This window comes from Schistocerca gregaria, chromosome 1 (assembly GCF_023897955.1).
Source record: "Schistocerca gregaria isolate iqSchGreg1 chromosome 1, iqSchGreg1.2, whole genome shotgun sequence".
Lineage (NCBI taxonomy): Eukaryota > Metazoa > Arthropoda > Insecta > Orthoptera > Acrididae > Schistocerca > Schistocerca gregaria.
In genome coordinates, this window is record NC_064920.1 from 383595128 (window position 1) to 383618342 (window position 23215).

At 41.4% G+C, this 23215-nt stretch overlaps 1 protein-coding gene across 1 annotated transcript in view; it reads right to left on the reverse strand.

Annotated features, from left to right (window-relative positions):
- LOC126348475 (ribosomal RNA processing protein 36 homolog) overlaps nt 1-23215 on the reverse strand; it is an 87766-nt gene that overhangs the window by 35489 nt on the left and 29062 nt on the right. The window contains exons 2-4 of the mRNA XM_050002357.1: nt 15349-15494; nt 14940-15048; nt 9819-9947 (exon numbers count right to left, since the gene is read on the reverse strand). Of these exons, the coding sequence (XP_049858314.1) occupies nt 9819-9947; nt 14940-15048; nt 15349-15494 (384 nt within the window). The remainder of the gene's footprint in view (nt 1-9818; nt 9948-14939; nt 15049-15348; nt 15495-23215) is intronic.

The window sequence follows — 23215 nt, forward strand, 5'->3', positions numbered from 1 at the left end:
TGAAGGCTGTGGTCAAAAGCTTTATGGTACTATCTTTTAATTCTGCCTGTCTGCACCTTAACGTGTCTTCTTTACGGTAAGAAGCAATCTGTCTTTTCCTACATTGTTGATAATCCTACCTGGAGTTTCCATTGTGTAGCAATGTACCATTTTACTTATATTTTTAATAATTTTATATGTTATAAAGGAAATGAAAATCAGAGAATATTACAAAGACAAATCAGTCAGAAGATTTCTTCAGTCAGTCTCAGCAGCAGTAGCAGAAAAAGAAAGTTGAGATGTGGATAATTAACAGGAACATCTCATTACCTGTTGCTTATTTTCAATGAGATTGCCTTGCTTGCCAATTCACTATTTATGGCTACAAAAATGGCTCTGCTACTGATGCCAAGTCTATTATTATAGTATATATTCCATTCAGAATTTAATATTTCAGTTGTATTTATTTCTGGCTTCAAAAAACACTCTGTTCCCAGTTTTTGGGGAGAGTTATTACCATTAATAAATGGGAGTAATTCTGGAATCTTATCACATACATTGTTATAGACAATGAATAATAGGCTTACTTTTTCTTTTTCTGACCTCATACAACCTGTATTCTCTTCCATAACAACTACAGATGACCCACTTCTGGCACCATAGTATGTTACACCTAACAGCTCAGTCAGTATACAGAGAAGCTAAGAAAAGCTTCACATGCAAGCCACCCATTTTCTGGTTTGTTGGTTGGTTGGTTACAAAGAGGGGGGAAGGGAGCAAACTGCTTGGTCATCGATCCCTTGTTCTGAATAAAATAATGCCACAAGGGGGAGAATAAAACAAATGAGACGCACAACACAAATTGGAAAGAAAGGAAAAAACATAAGAATGAAGGAAAGGTAACAAATACTAAAAGGAACAAAAGAAGACAAGAAAACAACAGAGATGCAAAAAACAGTTACAAGAGAATAAACCCAAAAGCAGATTACAGTGACTGGCCAACCACAAGAATAAAAAGGAGAAGCCAGCCACTCTGCAACATATTAAAGCCTCCACCCTAAAAGTGCTAGGGCGGAGGACACAGAGGGACAAAAGACACATGCTAAAACTTAGATCAAATGATAAAACCCATCCTTACAAATAAAATGTAGAACTAAAGCTGCAGTTGAGGCATTGTTGCCCAACACCGAAGGTAGGGTGCTAGGAAAGGGGGGTATAATTCTCCGATGCAAAGGCTGGAGCATAGTGCTCAGCAAATTGCTCGGCAATCGTGTTTGCATCAGTTTGAGCAGTGACAGGAGAGATGAAGGTTTCCCAGTCTGCCTTGTTGAAAGCCCATCTGGGTAGGCATCCATGAGCATGATGCTGGGGAGTAAGAGGAAGATGGGGAGAAGTGGTCACTACCACACAGGTTGGCGTGTGCTCACCAGAAGATATATGGGGGAAGTTCTGGGCTGCAAATTGATAAACCAATGGTCAAGTAGCTACCATGCGCCACACTGAAATGTGTGGCAGCCCCAGTAGTTAAAGAAACAGAGGTCAAACTAAGACAGTAAAGTTTCGACATCTCTGCCTCGGCCAGTAAGCACGGTCCCAAAAGTAGGAAAGGTTTAGGAAGTTGAGCAATCAGTGCAGCCAATGTATTCAGGGGTACTGCACCATGTGGAGGAAGATATAAGTTGCAGACAGTTATTTCTTGTGATGCCAGTGTCCTGGCAGCCACAGCTTCAAGAGGGATTTGCAGGGGCACAGGCTCACTACATACTAAGTTCACAACATAGACCCAAACTCCACCTCACACTCTTATTATATTCGCTACGTTATTGTAATATTCCCTGTAGAAGTGAAGGGCATGGGTCTGCATTGCCAAGAACCAGGTTTCCTGAAGCCAACACAGAAAGCAGGTATAAAGCTTAACAACTGCTGTAGCTCAGCCAGGTGGTGGAAAAAACCACCACAATTCCACTGGAGGATGATAATGTGATCGTGAGGCTGGGAAGGCAAGGAACATTCAATGCAGCAACTTACGCCTCAGGGTCACCTGCTGCCACCGTCTTATTGCCTGAGCAGTCTATATCCATTGTGTCTGAGGGTCCAGCGAGAACTATGTCCTCAGCAGACACCAGAATCTCCACCCCATTGTCAGACGCAGAGCTTGTAGGTAGCGGTGGTGTGGGTGCCACCACAATTCCCTTGGTCTTGGGGTCTTCTTTTTGGACTTCTCTCTCTGCTCCTTGGGTTTCTCTGGATGGAAGGGCTTCACTGATTCTGTGTCAGGGACTGAGGATGATCCTGAAGTCCTATGACCAGCTGCTTTTATGCACTTCAACCACTGGCATGTGTCATCTTTCCCACTAGCAGAAACCTTCCTACTTAGAGGAGCCGAAGAAGACCTTTATGCTTCTTGGGCTCAGAAGTGGGGACCAGTGTCCCCGATAGTTGGGAGAAGGGAGGGGTGGGGGCAGTGCTCGCAAGGTAGGTGGTATGGGAGCAACAGGGATTGAAGTGTACCACACCATCAAGGGGGCAGATGTAGTCTACCGGCTCTGAGAGCCAACTTGAATTTGTTGATCTGATGGGGTTACAACCGCTCTCGTAACGGAGGTGTAAGAGGTGGTCATAGCCACAGGATGGTGGCACACAAATTTCCTATTAGCCTCAGTGTAGGTCAATCAGTCCAGGGTCTTATATTCCATGATTTTTCTTCCTTGCTGTAAAATCCTGCAGTCTGGCGAGCAATGGGAATGATGCTCTCCGCAGTTGACAAGGATGGGAGGCAGGGCACATGGAGTATTGTGATGTGAAGGACGTCCACAATCTCAACATGTGATGCTGGAAGTACAGCTGGACGACATATAGGCAAACTTCCAGCACTTAAAGCACCTCATCGGGAAAGGGATATATGATTTGACATCACAACGATGGACCATCACCTTGGCTTTTTTGGGCGATGTGTCACCCTCGAAGGCCAAGATGAAGGCACCATTGGCAACCTGATTATCCCTTGGACCCCTATGGACACGTTGGGTGAAATGAACACCTCGGTGCTCTAAGTTAGCACACACCTCATCATCAGACCACAAAAGCAGGTCCCTGTGGAATATAATACCCTGGACCATATTTAAGCTCTTATGAAGTGTGATGGCAACGGAAACATCCCCTAGTGTGTCACAAGCGAGTAATGCCTGTGACTGGGCAGAGGATGCCGTTTTTATCAAGACTCACCACGAACATATTTTGGACATGTCCTCCACCTCCCCAAACTTGTCCTCTAAATTACCAACAAAAAACTAAGGCTTCACTGAAACAAAGGAGTCTCCATCAGATTCATCCATACGAGGTACCAGAGCGAATAAGGTTTGCTGCCATCCTTAGCCTACCATTCCTATCATGGAGTGGCCAGGGAGGGGAATGATTTAGGGTTGTATTTCCTGGCATTGTACTAAGACTTGGAACGCTTAGAGACTGCTGGTGTGTTATCACCAGCAAGTGATGATGTGGTATGCTATATTGTGCATCATCCGCCCTGATACCACCCACTCCTACCATGGGCACTCCCCACAGGCACCACCCAGCCGCAGCAAAGGCCACCAAGCAGGATGCCCATTGCCGGCAGTCCCGATGCCCCAGGATGACGGGCATCTACTCCTTGACATACATGGGGAGTTAACAGTGCAGGCATCCGCAGAGCGATCCCTGGGTGGTCAGGGGGCTACAACCAACAGGGTAAGTGGCGGCCCACCACAGTGGACTGGCTACTGAGCTGGATATCAGACGCAAACAAGTTAAGAAGTCCATTATCGTCGACAGCACAGAAAGCGATACTGCACAGAGGATGGAGAATTGGCAGGACTGCAATGCGACGACGAGAAAGTGAGCTAAAGATCTCAATGAGTGATGGACACAATGCGCCATGTAAGGCACCCTTCCCCAGCTGGCTCACTCTTCAAGAAAATTTTAAAAAAATGGATGTCCAACTCTACAGGGGACCATCACATAAAGGCCGAAACGTGCGAGACTCCTTTTTAGTCACCTCTTACAACCGGCAGAAATACCTCAGGCCTGTTCTAATCCCTGGACCCGCTGGGGGACCATTTCCTGGTATACAAGCAGCTGCTTCCAGAGTAGTGCTCACATAACATATAAAGCAGGGCCCCACAATGCTACACTTGAGACAGCTGCAGAATTGAAGCTAGCTCAAAACAAGATATCCACAAATCCAAAGAAATATTTTACCACTGTTTGGGTAATGTCTCTCACTACTGCCTGAAGACTTTCATTTTCATCTACACAGTTCATTACTACACTTTCTGGTAAGCTTGCATTATGCCAGGAAGCCATTACAGTACTTTCTCTATATGCTAATATATTTATTGGACTTACTGCAAGAATTCAGCAGTTACATGACACACTCTCCTATTGTTAATTTGATAACACTCCAGTTTAAAATGAGTTTTGTGAGCAATCTCCTTTGCAGTCTGACTGAATTTCCCTAGTATTCTACCAATGAACAAAAGCCTGACACCTGCCTGACCTAAAACCGAGCCTATGTTATAATTCTTTTTATAGCCCTACGAATTGTTTTTGTTACAAACATTCATCTTTATGAGTTGACCAATTCCAGTTGTGACTCACTGATATTGTATTGTAGTCATAGGGTACAGCAATTTTTTTTTTTTTTTTTTTTTTTTTTTTTTTTTTTTTTTTTTTTTTTTTTTTTTTTGTCAAGAGCAAAATTTTACATGTCTGAACATTTAGAACACTTTGAAATCTTATCAAGATCAGACTGAATACATACGCACCTTTTCCCACATAGAATTTCATTATAGATAATAGCACTGTCTACTAAAAGCCTGACATTACTATTAATATTGTCTGCAAGATCATTAATACACAATATGAAAAGCAAGGGTCTCTACAGCAAAGGTCTCAATACACTTCCCTGGGCCCACCTGATGTTACTTCTACAATTTTTGTTGATTCTCCATTCAAGCTAACCAGCTGCATCCACCACAATAAGAAAAATTGCTTAATATTCCATACAACTCTGCTTTCAAAAATAAGCATAAGTGTTGTATTGAGCCAAATAGTTTTCAGAAGTCAAGAACTATGACTGTGGTTTCACATGATCAATGTTTCCAAAATCCAAGCTGATTGTGACATACAAGATAATTCTGTTTGAGATGTCTTATTACATTTGAGCTCAGAATATGTTCTAAGATTCTATAACAAATGGATATGGAGAATAACAGGTGATAGTTTTGTGTGCTCCTCTTCTTAAAGGTAGATGTGAACAGTGCTTTCTTCTAACCACTGGGCACTGTATTTTGTTCTATGAACCTAAAATATACTATGGGTAAGAAGGGGCTGAAAATTCAGTATAAATTTGATACGGGGTTCCAACAGGCCCTGAAGCTTTGTTCAGTTTTAGCAGTTTCAGCTATTTCTCAAGGCTACTGACATCAATATCTATTCACTCATATTTGCTGGGGTACCAGAATTAAACTGGATATCACTTCGTAAAGGAAAATTTGAAAATTGAGTTCAGCATTTCTGATTTTGTTTAGCTATCTCCAATTACCATGCCTTTCTCCTTTATTAGTGTCTGGAGGCTAAGTTTGGTACCACTAATAGGCTTTAAGCATAACCAGAATTTCTTCAGGTTTTGTGAGGAATATTTTGGTAGTTTTTTGCTAGAGTAATCACTGAAAGATGCATGCATTGCCATCCTGACAGCCTAACATAACTAACTGAGCATTTTTGTATCTATGTTTTACACTTATTACACAGCAGTCTCCGTGTCTTTAGGAGTTTATTTACAGTGCCTGTATAGACTGTATACCATGAATGGTGACTCCTGCCATGAGTTGTTCTTAACTATCCCAAATGATTGTTGAATGTTGAAGTCTCCCCCGATGATTGCAGTATAATTGGGGAACTTGCATCCTAGTGAACTAAGGTATTGTCCAAACTTTTTGGTTACATCTGGGGGTGAGTCTACCAGTTGACAGAAGGATCAAATTCTAAGATTATGCCCACCCCTGATACTGAATCTTGCCCAAATGAACTCATGTAGTTTCTGTATCTCAACGGATTTGAGTTTCTTGTCTACTAAGATAAATACAATACCTCCATTTTCCATTAACCTACCCTTTTGATTAACAATTAAATACTCCCCAAAAATTTCACAGGTTGGTTGGCTGATTTGGAGGAAGGGACCAAACAGTGAAGTCATCGGTCCCATGAAGTTAGGAAAGGATGGAGAAGGAAGTCAGCTGTGCCCTTTCAAAGGAGCCATTCTAGCATTTGCCTAAAGTGATTTAGGGAAATCATGGAAAACCTAAATCAGGATGGCTGAATGCGGGATTGAGCCAACTATATTATCAGATTGGACACAAACTTAAAATTCAGCTATTCTTCTAATATGAGAGAAGAGAACATATGGTTATCCTGAACGATACAGTTACTTCAAAAAATAATGTACTGCGTGTGGGCAGTGTTTGGGAGAGTGCACAAAAGGCATAAAGACTACCAAGATATAGTGGTATCCAATAACAGCCAGTCTTTAAGGACATCAAAAATGCTAAATGCAGGCCACAAGGAGGTTTCCTACAAAATCAAGTGTTAGGGTTCCTTTGTGCCAAGAACTGTAATTCTATCACACATGCTCACATATTCATTCTATGTAGACTGCTTTACTTTGTGTGTGTGTGTGTGTGTGTGTGTGTGTGTGTGTGTGTGTGTGTGTGTGTGTGTGTGTGTGTCTGTCTTCAGTCTTGCCGTGTCCAGTGCTGTTACTTTGAATAAAGGGACTTGCAGCTATGTTTGGTCAATTGTCTAATTCCATAAATCTTTATAGAATAAAACTGAACTCTATTAGAAATTTCTTTTTACAAATGAAGATAATAATGTAACAATCATCAACATCAGAATAACTTTAAGTACACTACTGTCCTCACTGTTTAAAATTCAGATGGATACTAAAGCTCCTGAAGTTTCTGTTTGTCAAGAGGAAGTATGCAGTCTCTATTCTGGATTGGATGGTTGCTGAAGCAATTGATACTTTGTCACATTATACAGGGTGATTATAATTAAAGTTAAACTTTCAAACCGCTGTGCAAATAAAACCACAGTTTCATGATGTTCCGACAGGTGGCGGCACTACACACAGTCTTCAAGACAGTATTTGGTCAGAATGACATAAAACTGCAACGCAATATTATCGGAGAAGAAGGAAAATCTATGGCAACAGAAAAAGAAATAGTTACAAAATGTAACAATAGATGGCACTGTAAGCATGATAATTTAATCGTAGCCGATTACAAATGACAAATGAATTACACACAACAATGCCAAAGATGTATGTTAGATGTTAAACAAACTGTACTACTCATTGTGCATGGGTGTACAGGTGTGATACTGTCCGTTACATAAGCCCATCTACCACGGCAAGATCATGGATGGGAGAAATCGGTTTTTAATTGTCCTGAGGCCAAAATCTGCATAAAAAGCAACACTCACATTGGTTTTTAATTGTACTGAGGCCAAAACCTGCATAAAAATCATCAATTGAAATATTAATTTCTGTGACTGGCGCAAAACATGTTCAATATGCTGTCCACCGTTTTCTGCAACAAGTTGAAACCTAGAAACAGCATGTTCCACAACTGATCGGCATGTTTCTGAGGTCACGTTCAGAATGTGTTGCATAATGTGTGCCTTGAACGCAGCTAAGTTTGCAATCTGAACACTGAACACAACATCTTTCAGATAGCCCCACAATCAGAAGTCACACGGATTAAGATCAGGTGATCGAGACGACCAGGCTGTAGGGAAATGGCGGCTGATAATTCTAGCATTTCCAAAATGGGACTCCAGCAGCTGCTAACTGGATTTGTATTGTACAGAGATGTACCATCTTGCATAAAAACGATCCCATCCACACATCCATGCTGTTAGAGAGCTGGAATGATGTGGTTGCGCAAAAGACACTCATAGCACTTACCAGTGACAGTACAGGTAACAGAACCGGAAGTACTTGCCTCTTAAAAAAAAAAAAAAAAAAAGTGGCCACATGATAAATGATGCCGTAAACCTGGACCACACAGTGACCTTTTCAGGAAAAAGAGGTACTGATTGATTTGTGTGTGGTTTTTCCATTGACCATATTCGACAATTCTGTGTATTGACATATCCTGTCAGATGGAAGTGGGCTTCGTCTGTCCACAAAATCTTCCACAGCCAATCATTGTGCATTTCCATGCAAGCAAGAAAATCTAAAGGAAAGGTCTCTCTTGCTGGCAGGTCAACAGGAAGCAACTTGCACACATGGGTAATTTTGAATGGATAGCAAAGAAGGATGTTTCATAGGATTTTACACACCGTGTTCACGGGTATGTCCAATGTTCGAGCAATTCTCTGTGCACTACACGTTTGCATGCCACCACTTGTCTCCTCCTGGATTGCTGTGACCACTGCTTCCACTGATGTTGAATCAATTCATTTCCTTCCTCTACCATGTTGCACATCAAAAGAACCTGTCAAATTTCCAAATCATTTACTCCAGACCCATGGCAGTAACCAGACCAACACCTTTCTTCAAACCCTTCAGTGTCTGGAATTTCTGTAGAGCGACGTGCACAGTCATCAGTCTTGTAATACAGCTTTACAAGCAGAGCGTGATCCTGCATTGAGACAGTCATGGTGAACGTTGTGGACACAAAAGGAGGAAAAGCCATGTACCTGGCATGTTTATACCAACTTTAATGGGTCAAGTGCATGAAAGGCATTTTCATTTACGTATTCTGACACATACAACGTCATTTATTTTCACACCATTTCTTTTCTTCTGCCATACATTTCCCCCCACTCTCCGATAACATTCCATTGCAATTTGATGTCATTCTGATCAGTGGTGTTATTTCTATAGCGTTTTTAAAGTGTAACTTTAATTATAATCACCCTGCATATTTATTAGCTTCATGTGCAATCAAATTGTATTTTCCACAATGTCGTAACAATCTGACTGTGTTGTAGCATTTGTAGCAATTTATAGGTTTCGGAAAACAAGAATTTATATTTAGGTTGGTAAGAATAGCTTAGGATGGAGTATCATTTGTTAAATGTTTCCTCTGACTCACTATTTATTTCCTTCACAATATTTCTGTAGCTTCCAAAATTGTAGCCACTTAGTATTGCTTTAAAAATTCTAGTTGTTTGTATCACACTCTCCACAATACAGCATCGTCGCTGATATTCACTGTGTCTATGCAGTTCAACCATACTAAGATATTCTCCATGTTTCTTGCATTCTATTAGTTTTGTGCAATTTTGTGAAGCTTTTGGTGCTATTTGGAAAGTTACTTTGGAGGAATTCAGTTTTTACTTTGTACTTGATGAATGAAGATATCTTCAGAGTTAGCACTGTAAGAATATTCAAACGGAGTTCAAATTTTGGGAGTGGTTCAGTTGAAGGATATAAAACAAAGGCGTGGTTTTAAAGTGAAAAAGAAAAATCATGTAACACTCACACCAAAAAATTGTAAGATATCCCAAAAATCAAGTCATTAGCTGCAACAATCCAAAACTAAGAATGTTGAGAGTCAGTATTGCAAATTGTAACAGCTGCCTACAATATGCAAGTATCTCACATTGAGCCCCACTCAGGAACACTGATACTGGTTACACATAATCAACACAATGTTGGTCCATACTGAGTAGAAGAGTTACTTTTTTCACACTGTGCAGTTGAGAAAGATATACTGTATGAGACCAGGCAAGTCAGTAATTCTAAACCTATTTAACTGTTAAAAATAAGAAGTAGTTTTATATGCACAAACCATTCTTTGTAAAATGTACTTGATCTTCTCCTTCTTGGCAGTATTTGTCTCCTTTTCCAGCTCATTTTTAAGTTGTTCTTTCTCTTTGTCACGAATTTCATTAACAAATGAATACGCATTTTTGAAAGTCTGTAACATTAAAAAAAAAAAAATGCTGTTTGATGACAAATCCATAGAATGTAAATTTATATGTAATTTACCAATTGTATCAGGAAACTAATGCTTATAACAAATGCAATTCAATTCATTTGATGACAACTAACATCAAAATATAGTTGCTAAAAACGAGAATAATTAAGAAATAGAAAATGACAACTGAAAACTGACAAACAATAAAAACAGTGTTACGAGAGGCATTGAATAAGCACTGCAACACATTTCTTTCTCAGTCAATTTTAGCTGAAAAAAAAAAAAAAATGCGGAATTTGTTGCAGATGTTCATCACATATTTCCACTTCAGCCCACACAGTTTCATGATGTTCCGACAGGTGGCGGCACTACACACAGTCTTCAAGACAGTATTTGTATTGGAGGTGCATTCCAAACAGAGCAGTATCATTTGAGTTTCTTTTGGTGGAGCTCCCAAATATTCTTAACCATTTGCAGATCATCTATGAAGACCTGGCAGTGAACAAAAATGTGGTGAGTGACAGGGCGAGGCACTTATCATCACAACAAGGTCTGATCTTCTGACTGCTGGCCGGTCACACACACAGCTGTGACTCCCGCAAAGTTTGAATGAACACACACACGCATTTGAGGTGTTCGATGGATCGCAATGAAACACCTAGCTGCACAATTGGACATCACTGTTGATACTGCTGCCAAGTCTGCACACCCAAGGGGACCTCACAGAACTTTATTGGACTCCTCTTCCTCCTCCACCCTACAGCCCTGATCACCTACCTTCCAGCTTCCATCAGCTTGGCCCAATGGAAGATGCGCTACATAGGAAGCAGTACACAGGGTGTTACAAAAAGGTAGGCAAAACTTTCAGGAAACATTCCTCAGGCACAAAAGAAAGAAAATATGTTATGTGGGCATGTGTCCGGAAACACTTACTTTCCATGTTAGAGATCATTTTATTACTTGTCTTCAAATCACATTAATCATGGAATGGAAACACACAGCAACAGAACGTACCAGCGTGACTTCAGACACTTTTTACAGGAAATGTTCAAAATGTCCTACTGTAGCGAGGATACATGCATCCACCCTCCGTCGCATGGAATCCCTGATGCGCTGATGCAGCCCTGGAGAATGGCGTATTGTATCACAACCGTCCACAATACGAGCACGAAGAGTCTCTACATTTGGTGCCGGGGCTGCGTAGACAAGAGCTTTCCAATGCCTCCGTAAATGAAAGTCAAGAGGGTTGAGGTCAGGAGGCCATGGAATTGGTCCGCCTCTACCAATCCATCGGTCACCGAATCTGTTGTTGAGAAGCGTACGAACACTTCGACTGAAATGTGCAGGAGCTCCATCGTGCATGAACCACATGTTGTGTCGTACTTGTAAAGGCACATGTTCTAGCAGCACAGGTAGAGTATCCCGTATGAAATCATGATAACGTGCTCCACTGAGCGTAGGTGGAAGAACATGGGGCCCAATCAAGACATCACCAACAATGCCTGCCCAAACATTCACAGAAAATCTGTGTTGATGACGTGATTGCACAATTGCTTGTGGATTCTCATCACCCCACACATGTTGATTGTGAAAATTTACAATTTGACCACGTTGGAATGAAGCCTCATCCTAAAGAGAACATTTGCACTGAAATGAGGATTGACACATTGTTGGATGAACCCGTGGAGGCCAATCAGCTGTTGATAGTGCCTGCACACGTTGTACATGGTACGGAAACAACTGGTTCTCCCGTAGCACTCTCCATACAGTGACGTGGTCAATGTTACCTTGTACAGCAGCAACTTCTCTGACACTGACATTAGGGTTATAGTCAACTGCACGAAGAATTGCCTCATCCATTGCAGGTATCCTCATCGTTCTAGGTCTTCCCCAGTTGCGAGTCATTGGCTGGAATGTTCCATGCTCCCTAAGACGCTGATCAATTGCTTCGAACGTCTTCCTGTCGGGACACCTTTGGCCTGGAAATCTGTCTCGATACAAATGTACCACGTCATGGCTATTGCCTCGTGGTGATCCATACATAAAATGGGCATATGCCAACTCCGCACTGACTGCAAAACCACATTCGTGATTAACACTAACCTGTTGATGCTACGTACCAATGTGCTCGATGCTAGTACTGTAGAGCAATGAGTCGCATGTCAACACAAGCACCAAAGTCAACATTACCTTCCTTCAACTGGGCCAACTGGCAGTGAATCGAGGAAGTACAGTACATACTGACGAAACAAAAATGAGCTCTAACATGGAAATTAAGTGTTTCCGGACACATGTCCACATAATATCTTTTCTTTATTTGTGTGTGAGGAATGTTTCCTGAAAGTTTGGCCGTACCTTTTTGTAACACCCTGTATAGATGATGGGAAGGTTATTGATGCAGGAAGATGTTGGTTCCCACATCAACCAGTTGAGTGGTACAATGCAGGCATACAGTCCTTCCAAGTGTAGTGGTGTAAGGCCGCCACACTGAACGAGGATTACGATGGAAATATTGTGTTGTAGCCTACAGTGAATAATAATATAGTGTACTGGAACCCTGAATAAAAACAATATGTCATAAGAAAAAAATGTATTACATTACTTATTGAATGCCCATCATAAAAGAAAACTGCAGCAATGTATGACCACAGTTTTTCTGCAAATGAGTTGCTTCTGCTGAACAGTGTCATCCCGACTGCATGCTATTTTCATCTTGCATTTTCTTGTTGTAGCTTACAGGCTAAACTGTGGTGGAACAACATGGAAACAAGTGACATATATGCACCCAAGCAGGAGACAGTTTATGCGCCTTCAAACAGTCCATGTTTGCAGTGGATTTGGATGTAGTCTGTTCTGACAGAGTTGTGTGCATTTGACATATAGTATTGAAACAGGATGACACAGAGAATACATTTCAAAGACGTTAAATATGGGTAGATCACTGACCAGCCACAGTCAAGTGCGAGTTTTGCTGGGAGCTGAATGTTACCCATAGTATAATTTCATGACTATGGAAGAGTTTCCAGGAAGAGAGAACATTCAACAGTGGCATTAGAAAATTTGAGCACGGACTACATCCATTTTGATCATTATCTCAAGGATCCAAAAACACAATACCAACATAGCAACTTCTCTGGCTAGATACTCTATACACCTCCTGTAAGGCCATATTGGTGGATTTGAGAGGTTGATCCGTATTCTTGGCAACATGCTCAGATGCAATCTTCTCAGAAAGAGACATCATATCACAGTTGATGTGTTGTCTTGCCAAACATGAATGGGCTCTAAGAACATTGCGATAATATGCTTTCTTCATAGTGGATATGGACTCAGGTTTCACCTGACAGACAATATTTAACACGCATAGCATGCTCCCGGACAAATGATTGTAGCCATAACAAAATTCCTAAGGATCACTGCTCACCTCCAGAGAGCACTTGTCCAGTGATGGAAGGCACTGTCACGAGCCATTCAGGAAATACTAATCTACAGAATAGGAAGGCTTTAAGTAAACTTACTGAATTGGGAGGGCATTCATATTAATTTTCTGTATAGCATCAGCATACAAACATCACTCAGGATAAGTGCTATAAATGATAAGCTCATACTTGACTGTGGCTGGCCAATGATGTAGTCATATTTAATATCTTTAAAACAATGTTTTCTGCATCTCTGTACCTTGTGTCTGTATCCCCATGGCGTGTGTCACTGTTGCCAGAGCACTTTTTATGCACTCATTATCACAATGCCATTTGTTGTTCACAGAAACGTGAGATCCGTTAACTTACAAACATGAGTATGTAAATAGGAAAGTTGACATCTGGAATTCAGAGACTCTACAGCCATCTGATTCTTGAAACAACATTATGTGGAGGACTAAATAAAAATAAGATTCCAACCCAGTTAACTATCATTAGTTATGGATGCAACGGTGACATGAACACCACATTGTCCATGAGGAAAAGCTAAAAATATAGCCCTTAAGAGTAGCTCTGGAGTACAGAAGAAAAGTGTTTCATTTTCTTGCTTACTTGTGTTAATTAAGGGATACAGCAGAAGCTGTGGAACTAAGCATCAACATGAATTAAACTAAGGAGATGAGAGTTAACATCAGCTTAAAACATAACCTCTGTGTTGGTAGAAATGTAGTAAAAATACATTTCTAGTTCAAGAGTTCAGTTACAAAAACAAATGGGGAGGCAGGTGTTAAAATTTGAGTACTGAATATGGCTAGAGAATTCTTTAAATGGTAACATTTTCACAAAAGCTATGATCAAAATATTCAATAGCAATGTTAAATCTCTTCACTATGAAAGTGAAACATTAATGATAACAAATATAGATATCCTTCATGTACAGGTCTGATTACAAATGTACAGCTACTGAAGATTTAGTAATAAAAATAAAGTAAGCAAAATTGTTTGGTGGTAAAAATAACAAAGTGGTAAAAATAACAAAGTGGTAAAAATAACAAAGTGGTAAAAATAACAAAGTGGTAAAAATAACAAAGTACTAAAAATAACAAAGTAGGAAAAAAAAGTTGGTGTAGTTGGGACTTTCAGTAAAAATAATGTTGTTGAGGTCATGCTGGGGTGGATTGTAGTGTGAAGGACCAAGTCACTGAAGAAGAAAAATAAAGAAGGGTAAGAAAACTTAGAACATCCATGAATAATTTCCAGTTGTCCTGTTTTTTGTGAAGTCCCCTTTCTATGTTCAAGCAGAACTGACACGAAACATTGTTCTATCATGATCAGTGCACGAGCTCTGAAAGATCTTCCAATGAAACATGGTGTGTACCACACACACGGGGAAAAAATTTTATCATTCTTTACTAGAATGCACTCAAATTTTCTCAGTCTAATTTTGTAGATTAAATTAAGTGATTAGTGGTTTCTTACTCTTGTTCTACAGGACTTTCAGTAAAACTATTGCTAGATTTGCATTTTAGATATAAATATACTAATTTCATTGCATAAGGCAGCATATTCTAACCTCATCATTAAAAGTACCACATAGTGGATCAAACCTGGGATCCCTTCCCACATTATTTCTCAACTTTTTTGTATTGTGAACTGGTATCTTGGATGACATTTCACGTGGCCTGCAGACAGAAAAAATGTAATTATCTTGTTCACAGCAGATTAAATAATAAGTGTATTATTTAATTTGTTCTGAACATCAAATGAAATAAAAAAATTAAAATGTGACATTACGTAACATCACTATTAGGCATTACAGTGAAAGGAAAAGTATTAAAAAAATAAAAATAAAAAATATGCTAATCACTACAAAAAGTAATGACAACTGTATAGTCACATACAAATATAAATGGCTACCATACATCCATATCATAAATCTCATCCTTCATACTTTTCACCTTACAACTAACCTTTTAACTCACCTGTTTTTATTAGCTCTTTTGAAGTCAGTTTTAGGGACACGTTTGGCACCAAACACAGCTTCACTGTACACTTTAGCGCCTAGCTCTTCCTTCAGTTTTAGGATTTCTTCAAAACTCATAGATGCAAGTTCCTCTCTGATGGCCAGCTATACAAGTAGTAACTCTGTTACATTTATCAGTCAGCATAGTGACATATGAGAGTAAGAAACTGACAAACAGAAATCAATATCATTCTATATTCAAACTTTCAAAACCTAAAATAAGTTAATTTGAAGACATTGTGGTGGTGGTGGTGGTGGTGGTGGTGATTTATGCTTTGATGGTGATGTTGCTCTGATTGGTTGTTTGGTTGGTTTGGGTATAAAGGGACCAAACTACAGGGTCATCAGTCCCTTTTTGCTGATGCAAGCAAGGCTCAAGGAACAAAAACACCCAAAGTATGTTTGAGAAAGTAAAAGGGGAAAAAGGAATGGGGAACAACACCTAAAAAAATTAATAATAATAATAATAATAATAATAATAATAATTAAAAAAATATTAATGGAACAAACAAAAAACGGGGAAAACAACACCACAAAGAAAAGTAGAAGGTATTAAAACAATATACCAGATGGTCTGGGGTGGCTGATCACAATAATAAAAGAGGATGAGCCAGCCACTCTGCAACACATTGAAATGTCCACCCCAAAAAGACAAGACGAGATGAAAACATGTCAGGAAAAGACGACCACCATGACAAACAAATGCAAAGGAAGTGTGACAGAGTTAAAATGGAGGGAGGGTTGCGGCCTTGGAGAGAAGATTCAAAGCCCACCCTTGGATTGTATGATAAAAAAAAAACTCATGAATAAAGAGTAAAACTAAATCTGCTGTTGATGCAACGTTGCCCAACACTGCAGGTAGGGTGCTAGGAAGGTTAAAAGTCTGCCACACAGGGGCTAAAAGCGAGCAGTTCAGCAAGATGTGAATGATAGTCATATGTGAGCCATAGTGACACCAAGGTGGGTCCTTGTGACAGAGGAGGTAGCCATGTATGGCCAATGCAGAGTTGGCAGAGAACCACAGAGTCCCTTCAAGAGGCCCACATGGAGGACTATACACGTTCGTAGTCTCCTTAATGGCATGCAGTTAGTTGTGCATACTGAGATTATGCCATTCTGTCGCCAAAAGCTGAAAAATCTTGCAGCGTAATAATGATTGAGGTCAGTTACGGGGATGCCAATCTCCAGAAGCAGTTTCCATTAGCCTGTTTGGCCAGCCTGTCAGCAAGTTCATTTTGTGGGATTCTGACATGGCCTAGGGTCCACACAAACATTATGGAACAACTGGACCATTCCAGGGCATAGATGGACTCTTGGATGGTCGGTAGCAAAGGATGGCGGGGATAGCACTGGTCAATAGCTTGTAGGCTGCTCTAGGAGTCAGTACAGAGAAGGAATGACATGCCAGAGCATGAGTGGATGTGCTCAACAGCACAAGAAATGTCTGCTAGCTCTGCAGTGCAAACACTGCAGCCATCAGGCAAGGAGTGCTATTCAATATGTCCTCCATGGACATATGCAAAGACAATGTGACCATCAGCCATCAAACCACTCGTGTAAACCACTTCATGATCCCGGTACATGTCAAAAAGAGAGAAGAAGTGACAGCAGAGTGCTGAACGGTTAACTGAGTCCCTAGGACTATGTGAAAGGTCCAGATGAAGCTTCGGCCTAGGTGTACACCATAGAGGTTACGTGAATGGTCCTCAAGTATATGTGGTAAGGACTCCACTTCAGACAGAAGAGATTGGACGTGAACCGCAATCTTAAGCCCTGACCTGGGCCTTTGATGTGTGAGATGAACCACCATAGGTGAGAAAAGGATACAGTAATTCAGATGCTCAGGAGAACTACAAATTGGTGCAACGTAACTGGGAGCAATTTTGCACGCCTAACCTTCAATGGATGGACTCCGCCTCTACCAAGGTGCTGGTCACTGGACTCATCCTAAAAGTTCCCGTTGCCAGTGAGATTTAAGATGGCGGAAAGTGAAGTTAGCAGATTACGTGAAACGTGTAAGAAAATAGTAAAACATTTGTTGAACTTACCAACAGTGAAGTTCACCTGGTAAATAGCTCAAAAGGAAAAATTAAGTTCTGCTGTGGTGCATGTGAAGTTAGTTTACACAAAGGACCTTTGAAAAAGGCGTCTGCAGTAAAATATCAACAGCTTGTTACCGGAACCAGTCATAGCAGCAGTGAAAAAGTGAAGGTAGGTGACGATATAACAATCAGTGATGAATGCAAAAGTTCTGATATGCAAGACAACTCACGAAAACAACCCTATAAAGGATATGGAGTTGACCTGCTGGAAATAGAAAACAGTGCTTGTGATGTAAATAATACGAAAAACCACCTGACATTAACCAGTGCAGTTGAAGGTTTAACAAAAACAGTAAATCAACTAATAAAAGACAGTTCAAAAATGAGAATGCAACTCAGTACAGTGATCGCCACAAACTGTAGATTAGGAAAGTTAGCATCACATTTGACAATGTCATCTCGCAAAAAAAGTGGAAAACCCCGAAAAAATATCACACCGATTTCTAAAAATAGCATCACTAAATGTCTAATAGCAAATCTAGGGTCGACTACTGAGCCTGTAACACACGGCCCTGCTCCATTTATTCGAAATTCGAATGTAAGTTCGTCACAACCTCCTGTATTACTTGAAAAACAAACTGAGTGCACAAACAAACAAAAATTTTAACCACAATAGGTGAGCTGGAACAAATAAACAATAGTGAATCAATGACCCACAGAGTAAACCAGAATCTCTGTGTGAATACTGCCAGTATTTCCTCTTATGAAATAAAAACAGGGCAAGAAAACATTGCAACAATGACAGATGCATGTAACAAATTGGAAAAAACAAATAGGCCTGCCAATAAAGAGCTTACAGTCCATGAAGTGCCAGAAGATCGATGTGTTAGCAACACTCCTTTGAACAATTCGAAAACTGGAGCCAGTATAAATGAAACCAGTCCTTACATCTTAGCCAGACCTTCAAATGAGAAATCTTCACCCAAAACAGATACAAATTGGCGTGATGTACAGTGTAGGAAAAGAACTTTTCAATCTACAGATCAGCAAGTATCATTCACAACACAAAAACAACAAACCAACAACATACACAAAACGAAGCAGAATGCATCTGTACAACCAAAAATGCTGTATGTAACTGCACTAATGAAAAGTGTAGAGGACGAACCTCAAGCATCTGCCATAGCATCAGACAGAAATTCAAGTACTAGAGAAAGGAAAAAAATCAGATAATGGGCATTGGTGAAGAACAAGGAATGCTATATGACGAGGAAAAAGCATGGTTTCATTAAGGAAAAGTGAAAGATGACACAACAACTGAAAATGTAACCAAATTCCTTGAGAAAATCTTTCCAGAATATAGCAACTTCCATGTAGAAAAACAGGAAACAAAGGGTGTGAACAGCAGTTTCAAGATTGGTGTGGACTTCCATCTAAATGGCAAGGTGATGGACACAATGCTACCGCCAAAGAATATTGTTGTCAGGCGCTTTTTATTCCAGAGATCAACCAGTGCCCCAGTAAAATAGTGCCTGAAATAAAAACCCAAGGCCCCATAATATCTCACAGAACTAACAGTAGAGATGATCGTTATATGCCCATAGTTATAGCAGTTGTTAATATATAGTGTTTAAGAACCAAGGTGGACCTTCTATCATTCTTTGTAGAAGAAGTCAAACCAGATGTTTTATGCATCTGCGAACACTGGTTAGATGAAGCAGAAGCTGACTATTACAGAGCCACTGAATATTTGATCATGGTAAATTCATGGTATCGAATTACTACAATTCATGGTGGTGAATCTGTATATGCAAGCAAGACTCTTAGAGTAAAGGAAATAGACTTAAAAAAACTTTTCCACAGACCTAGATCTAGAATTAGCTTCATTAATGTTAACAGATATTGACCTTATTATTGTCTCTGTGTACTACTCACCAGATGGTAATTTTTGAAAACTTTATTGCACAAACGGAAACCTGTTTGTCCTACCTAAAACGTCTTAAATCTAAAATTACACTGTGTGGAGATTTCAACATACATATAGGTGATGAAAGCACTAAAGAGATAGTCTTCATGACTTTGATAACTAGCTATGGGCTGTTTGTTGCAAACTGACTGCCAACAAGAGGTGATGCCTGCCTAGACACAGTTATCACTAACCTCAATATCTGGGACTATAATATCAGTGAAGTTGAACCAATGATTGTTGACCATAGTGCATTAGTAATGGAAATAAGTATGAAATGCTCGAGTCAACTGCAACCAAGCTCATGGCACTCCAGTTACACATTTAGTAAAAGGATCATAAATGAAGAAAGACTTAAATGACCTTAAAATAGCCCTGTCAAGTGTAAACTGGCAGCAAAAAATTGTAGGAATGGGGGCCAGTGCCTCATTCGAATGATTGTCCAATCATTAAAAGCTAAATTTGATGATTTATTTCCAGAAATCCACAAGAAGTATCCTACAGGCAAAGCTAAGAGAAGGGACAAACCTACTACAGGGAAGATGTGGTATACCCCCGAGCTAAACAAATTAAAATGCATTGTGCTAATTTTCAGGGACCGTACGAAAGCAGCTAGAGATACCCCATCTAGAGACCTGCTTCATTGTAACTATGTAAGAGCCAAACGAATTTACAGGAAGCAAGTGGAGGAGGCAAAAAAGAGATACAATGACAGGTTCATTAAAGAGGCTCACAATCCCTGCAAAGCAGCTTGGAATCTGGTAAACAAGTGCAGAAAAAAGACCACCTCAGCCTTAAATTCCGGTAGACCAGACACCTTCAATCAGTACTTTGTTAGGATAGTGAAAGATACTATTAATGAAATATGTGACTCAGGCTTACTCTCCACGAGTCACATGAGAAACATAACCAGTAGCACTTCTGAAAACTGGAAGGAAGTGCGCCCTAAGGATATCGTAAAAATATTTAAATCATACAAGAACTCAGAGAGCGAAGATATCTATGGTATGTCTTGCACAATGCTGAAGGAAATTATTCTAGAGCTTGCTCAACCATTATCTATAGCAGTTAACAAATGCTTATCCTCTGGTGTCCTCCCAAAACTTCTTAAACTAGCACGGACAGTACCAATCTACAAAATAGGTGACCGTGTGAAGTGTCCAGACCAATTTCTATCATTCCTATTCTAGCTAAAGTTATGGAGTCTGTTATGAAACTCCAGTTACAAAATTATTTTGAAGTAAATAAGCTCTTCCAGGACACACAGCACGGTTTTCGCAAGGGAAAGTCAACGTTTACAGCAGCACTGGACTTAACCAGAAAAATAAGGCATGGATTCGAAGACAGAAAGTGTGGTACTGACACTCTGATCTTAGCAAGGCATTTGACTGTATTTCGGTTGGTTGGTTTGTGGGATTAAAGGGACCAGACTGCTATGGTCATCGGTCCCTTTTTCCAAAAAACTAAAACCACCCAAAGAGAAGAAAAACGAACAACAGGAAAGACGGCATCGACACAGGACAAGAAATACTGAGACAAAGAACAGACAAAACAAAGTAACACCACACAGAGTGTGGCGGTGGTTGGCCGAACATAGGGATAAAAAAGGAAAAGCCAACCACCCAGAACACATTAAAAACTCAGTTTAAAATCGTAGGCCAAAGGCCAGAATCAACACAATACAATAAAATAAAACAGAAACATTCACATAAAACGATAAAAAAACCATGACCGAATAAAACGTAAAACTAAGTCAGCCATAGCAGAGTCATCTGTTAAAAGTGCAGGGAGCGTGTCAGGCAGTGCGAACGACTGCCTGAGCACAGCTAAAAGTGGACAGTCCAATAAAATGTGGACCACTGTCAAAAAGGAGCCACAGCGACATAAAGGTGGGTCCTCTCATTGCAATAGGTGGCCGTGCGTCAGCCTTGTGTGCCCAATGCGCAGCCGGCAGAGGACAACAGACTCCTTGCGAGAGGCCCGCAAGGAGGAGCGCCACACACCGGTAGGCTCCTTGATGGCCCGAAGTTTGTTTCGTGAAGGCAGGGCGCGCCATTCAGTGTCCCAAAGGTCCAGAATTTTGCTGCGTAGGAACGCTCACAAATCTGTCTCCGGGAGGCCAATGTCCAGAGATGGTGTACTGGTGGCCTCTTTCACCAGGCGGTCAACATTCTCATTGCCAGGTATTCCAACATGGCCTGGGGTCCACATGAAGACCACAGAGCGGCTGCAACGCGCAAGAGTATGCAGGGACTCCTGGATAGCCATTACCAGACGAGAATGAGGGAAACACTGGTCGAGAGCTCGCAAACCGCTCAGGGAATCGCTACAGATAACGAAGGACTCACCTGAGCAGGAGCGGATATACGCTAGGGCACGAAAGATGGCGACCAGCTCAGCAGTGTAAACACTGCAGCCAGCCGGCAACGAACGTTGTTCAGAATGGTCCCCTAGAGTTAGTGCATAACCGACACTACTAGCAACCATCGAACCGTTGGTGTAGACAATGCCAGAGCCCTGATACGTGGCCAGGATGGAATAAAAGCAGCGTCGGAAGGCCTCCGGAAGGACTGAGTCCTTTGGGCCGTGTGCCAAGTTGAGCGGAAGGCAAGGGCGAGGCACACACCACGGGGGTGCATGCAGAGGGGCCCAGAAAGGAGGTGGAACAGGGAAACACCCAAGCCCGTAGAGAAGCTGTTTGACACATACAGCGATCGGACAACCCAACCGGGGCCGACGTTCTAGCAGATGAACGATTGACGGCGGGAAGAGGACACGATAATTTGGATGCCCGGGCAAGCTAAAAACATGGGCAGCATAAGCAGTCAGTAATTGTTGGCGTCTTAACCGCAGTGGAGGGACACCTGCCTCCACAAGTATGCTTTCCACAGGGCTGGTTCGGAAGGCACCAGTGGCAAGGCATATCCCACTGTGGAGGATTGGGTCCAGCACCCACAATGCCGCCAACACGCCTGTTTAAGCTGCCGAATATGAGGCACCCAAGTCAACCGGGCATCAAAAACCACCCCCAAAAACCTATGTGACTCCACCACTGTAAGAAGCTCGCCGTCAAGATAAAGCCGCGGCTCCGGGTGAACAGTGCGTCGCCGGCAGAAATGCATAACGCAGGTCTTGGCTGCCAAAAACTGAAAACCATGTGCTACAGCCCAAGACTGCGCCTTGCGGATTGCGCCCTGTAGCTGATGTTCAGCAGCTGCAATGCCAATAGAGCTGTAGTAAAGGCAGAAGTCGTCAGCATACAGGGAAGCGGAGACAGAATTTCCCACGGCCGCAGCAAGCCCTTTAATAGCTATTAAAAACAGACAGACACTGAGAACAGAACCCTGTGGCACACCGTTCTCCTGGACTAGGGAGGAACTATATGAGGCCGCGACGTGCACGCGGAAGGTACGATACGACAGAAAATGGTGGATATAGATCGACAGAGGGCCCCGAACACCCCATCCATGAAGCGTAGAAAGGATGTGATGACGCCATGTCGTATCATATGCCTTCCGCATGTCGAAAAAGACAGCAACCAAATGCTGACGGCGGGCAAAGGCAGTACGGATGGCCGACTCCAGGCTCATCAGATTGTCGGCAGCGGAGCGGCCTTTACGGAACCCACCCTGAGATGGAGCCAGAAGGCCCCGAGACTCCAGTACCCAATTCAAGTGCCGGCTCACCATCCGTTCAAGCAACTTGCAAAGAACGTTGGTGAGGCTAATGGGACGGTAGCTGTCCACTTCCAAAGGGTTCTTCCCTGGTTTCAGAATGGGGACAACAAGACTTTCCCGCCATTGTGACGGAAACTCACC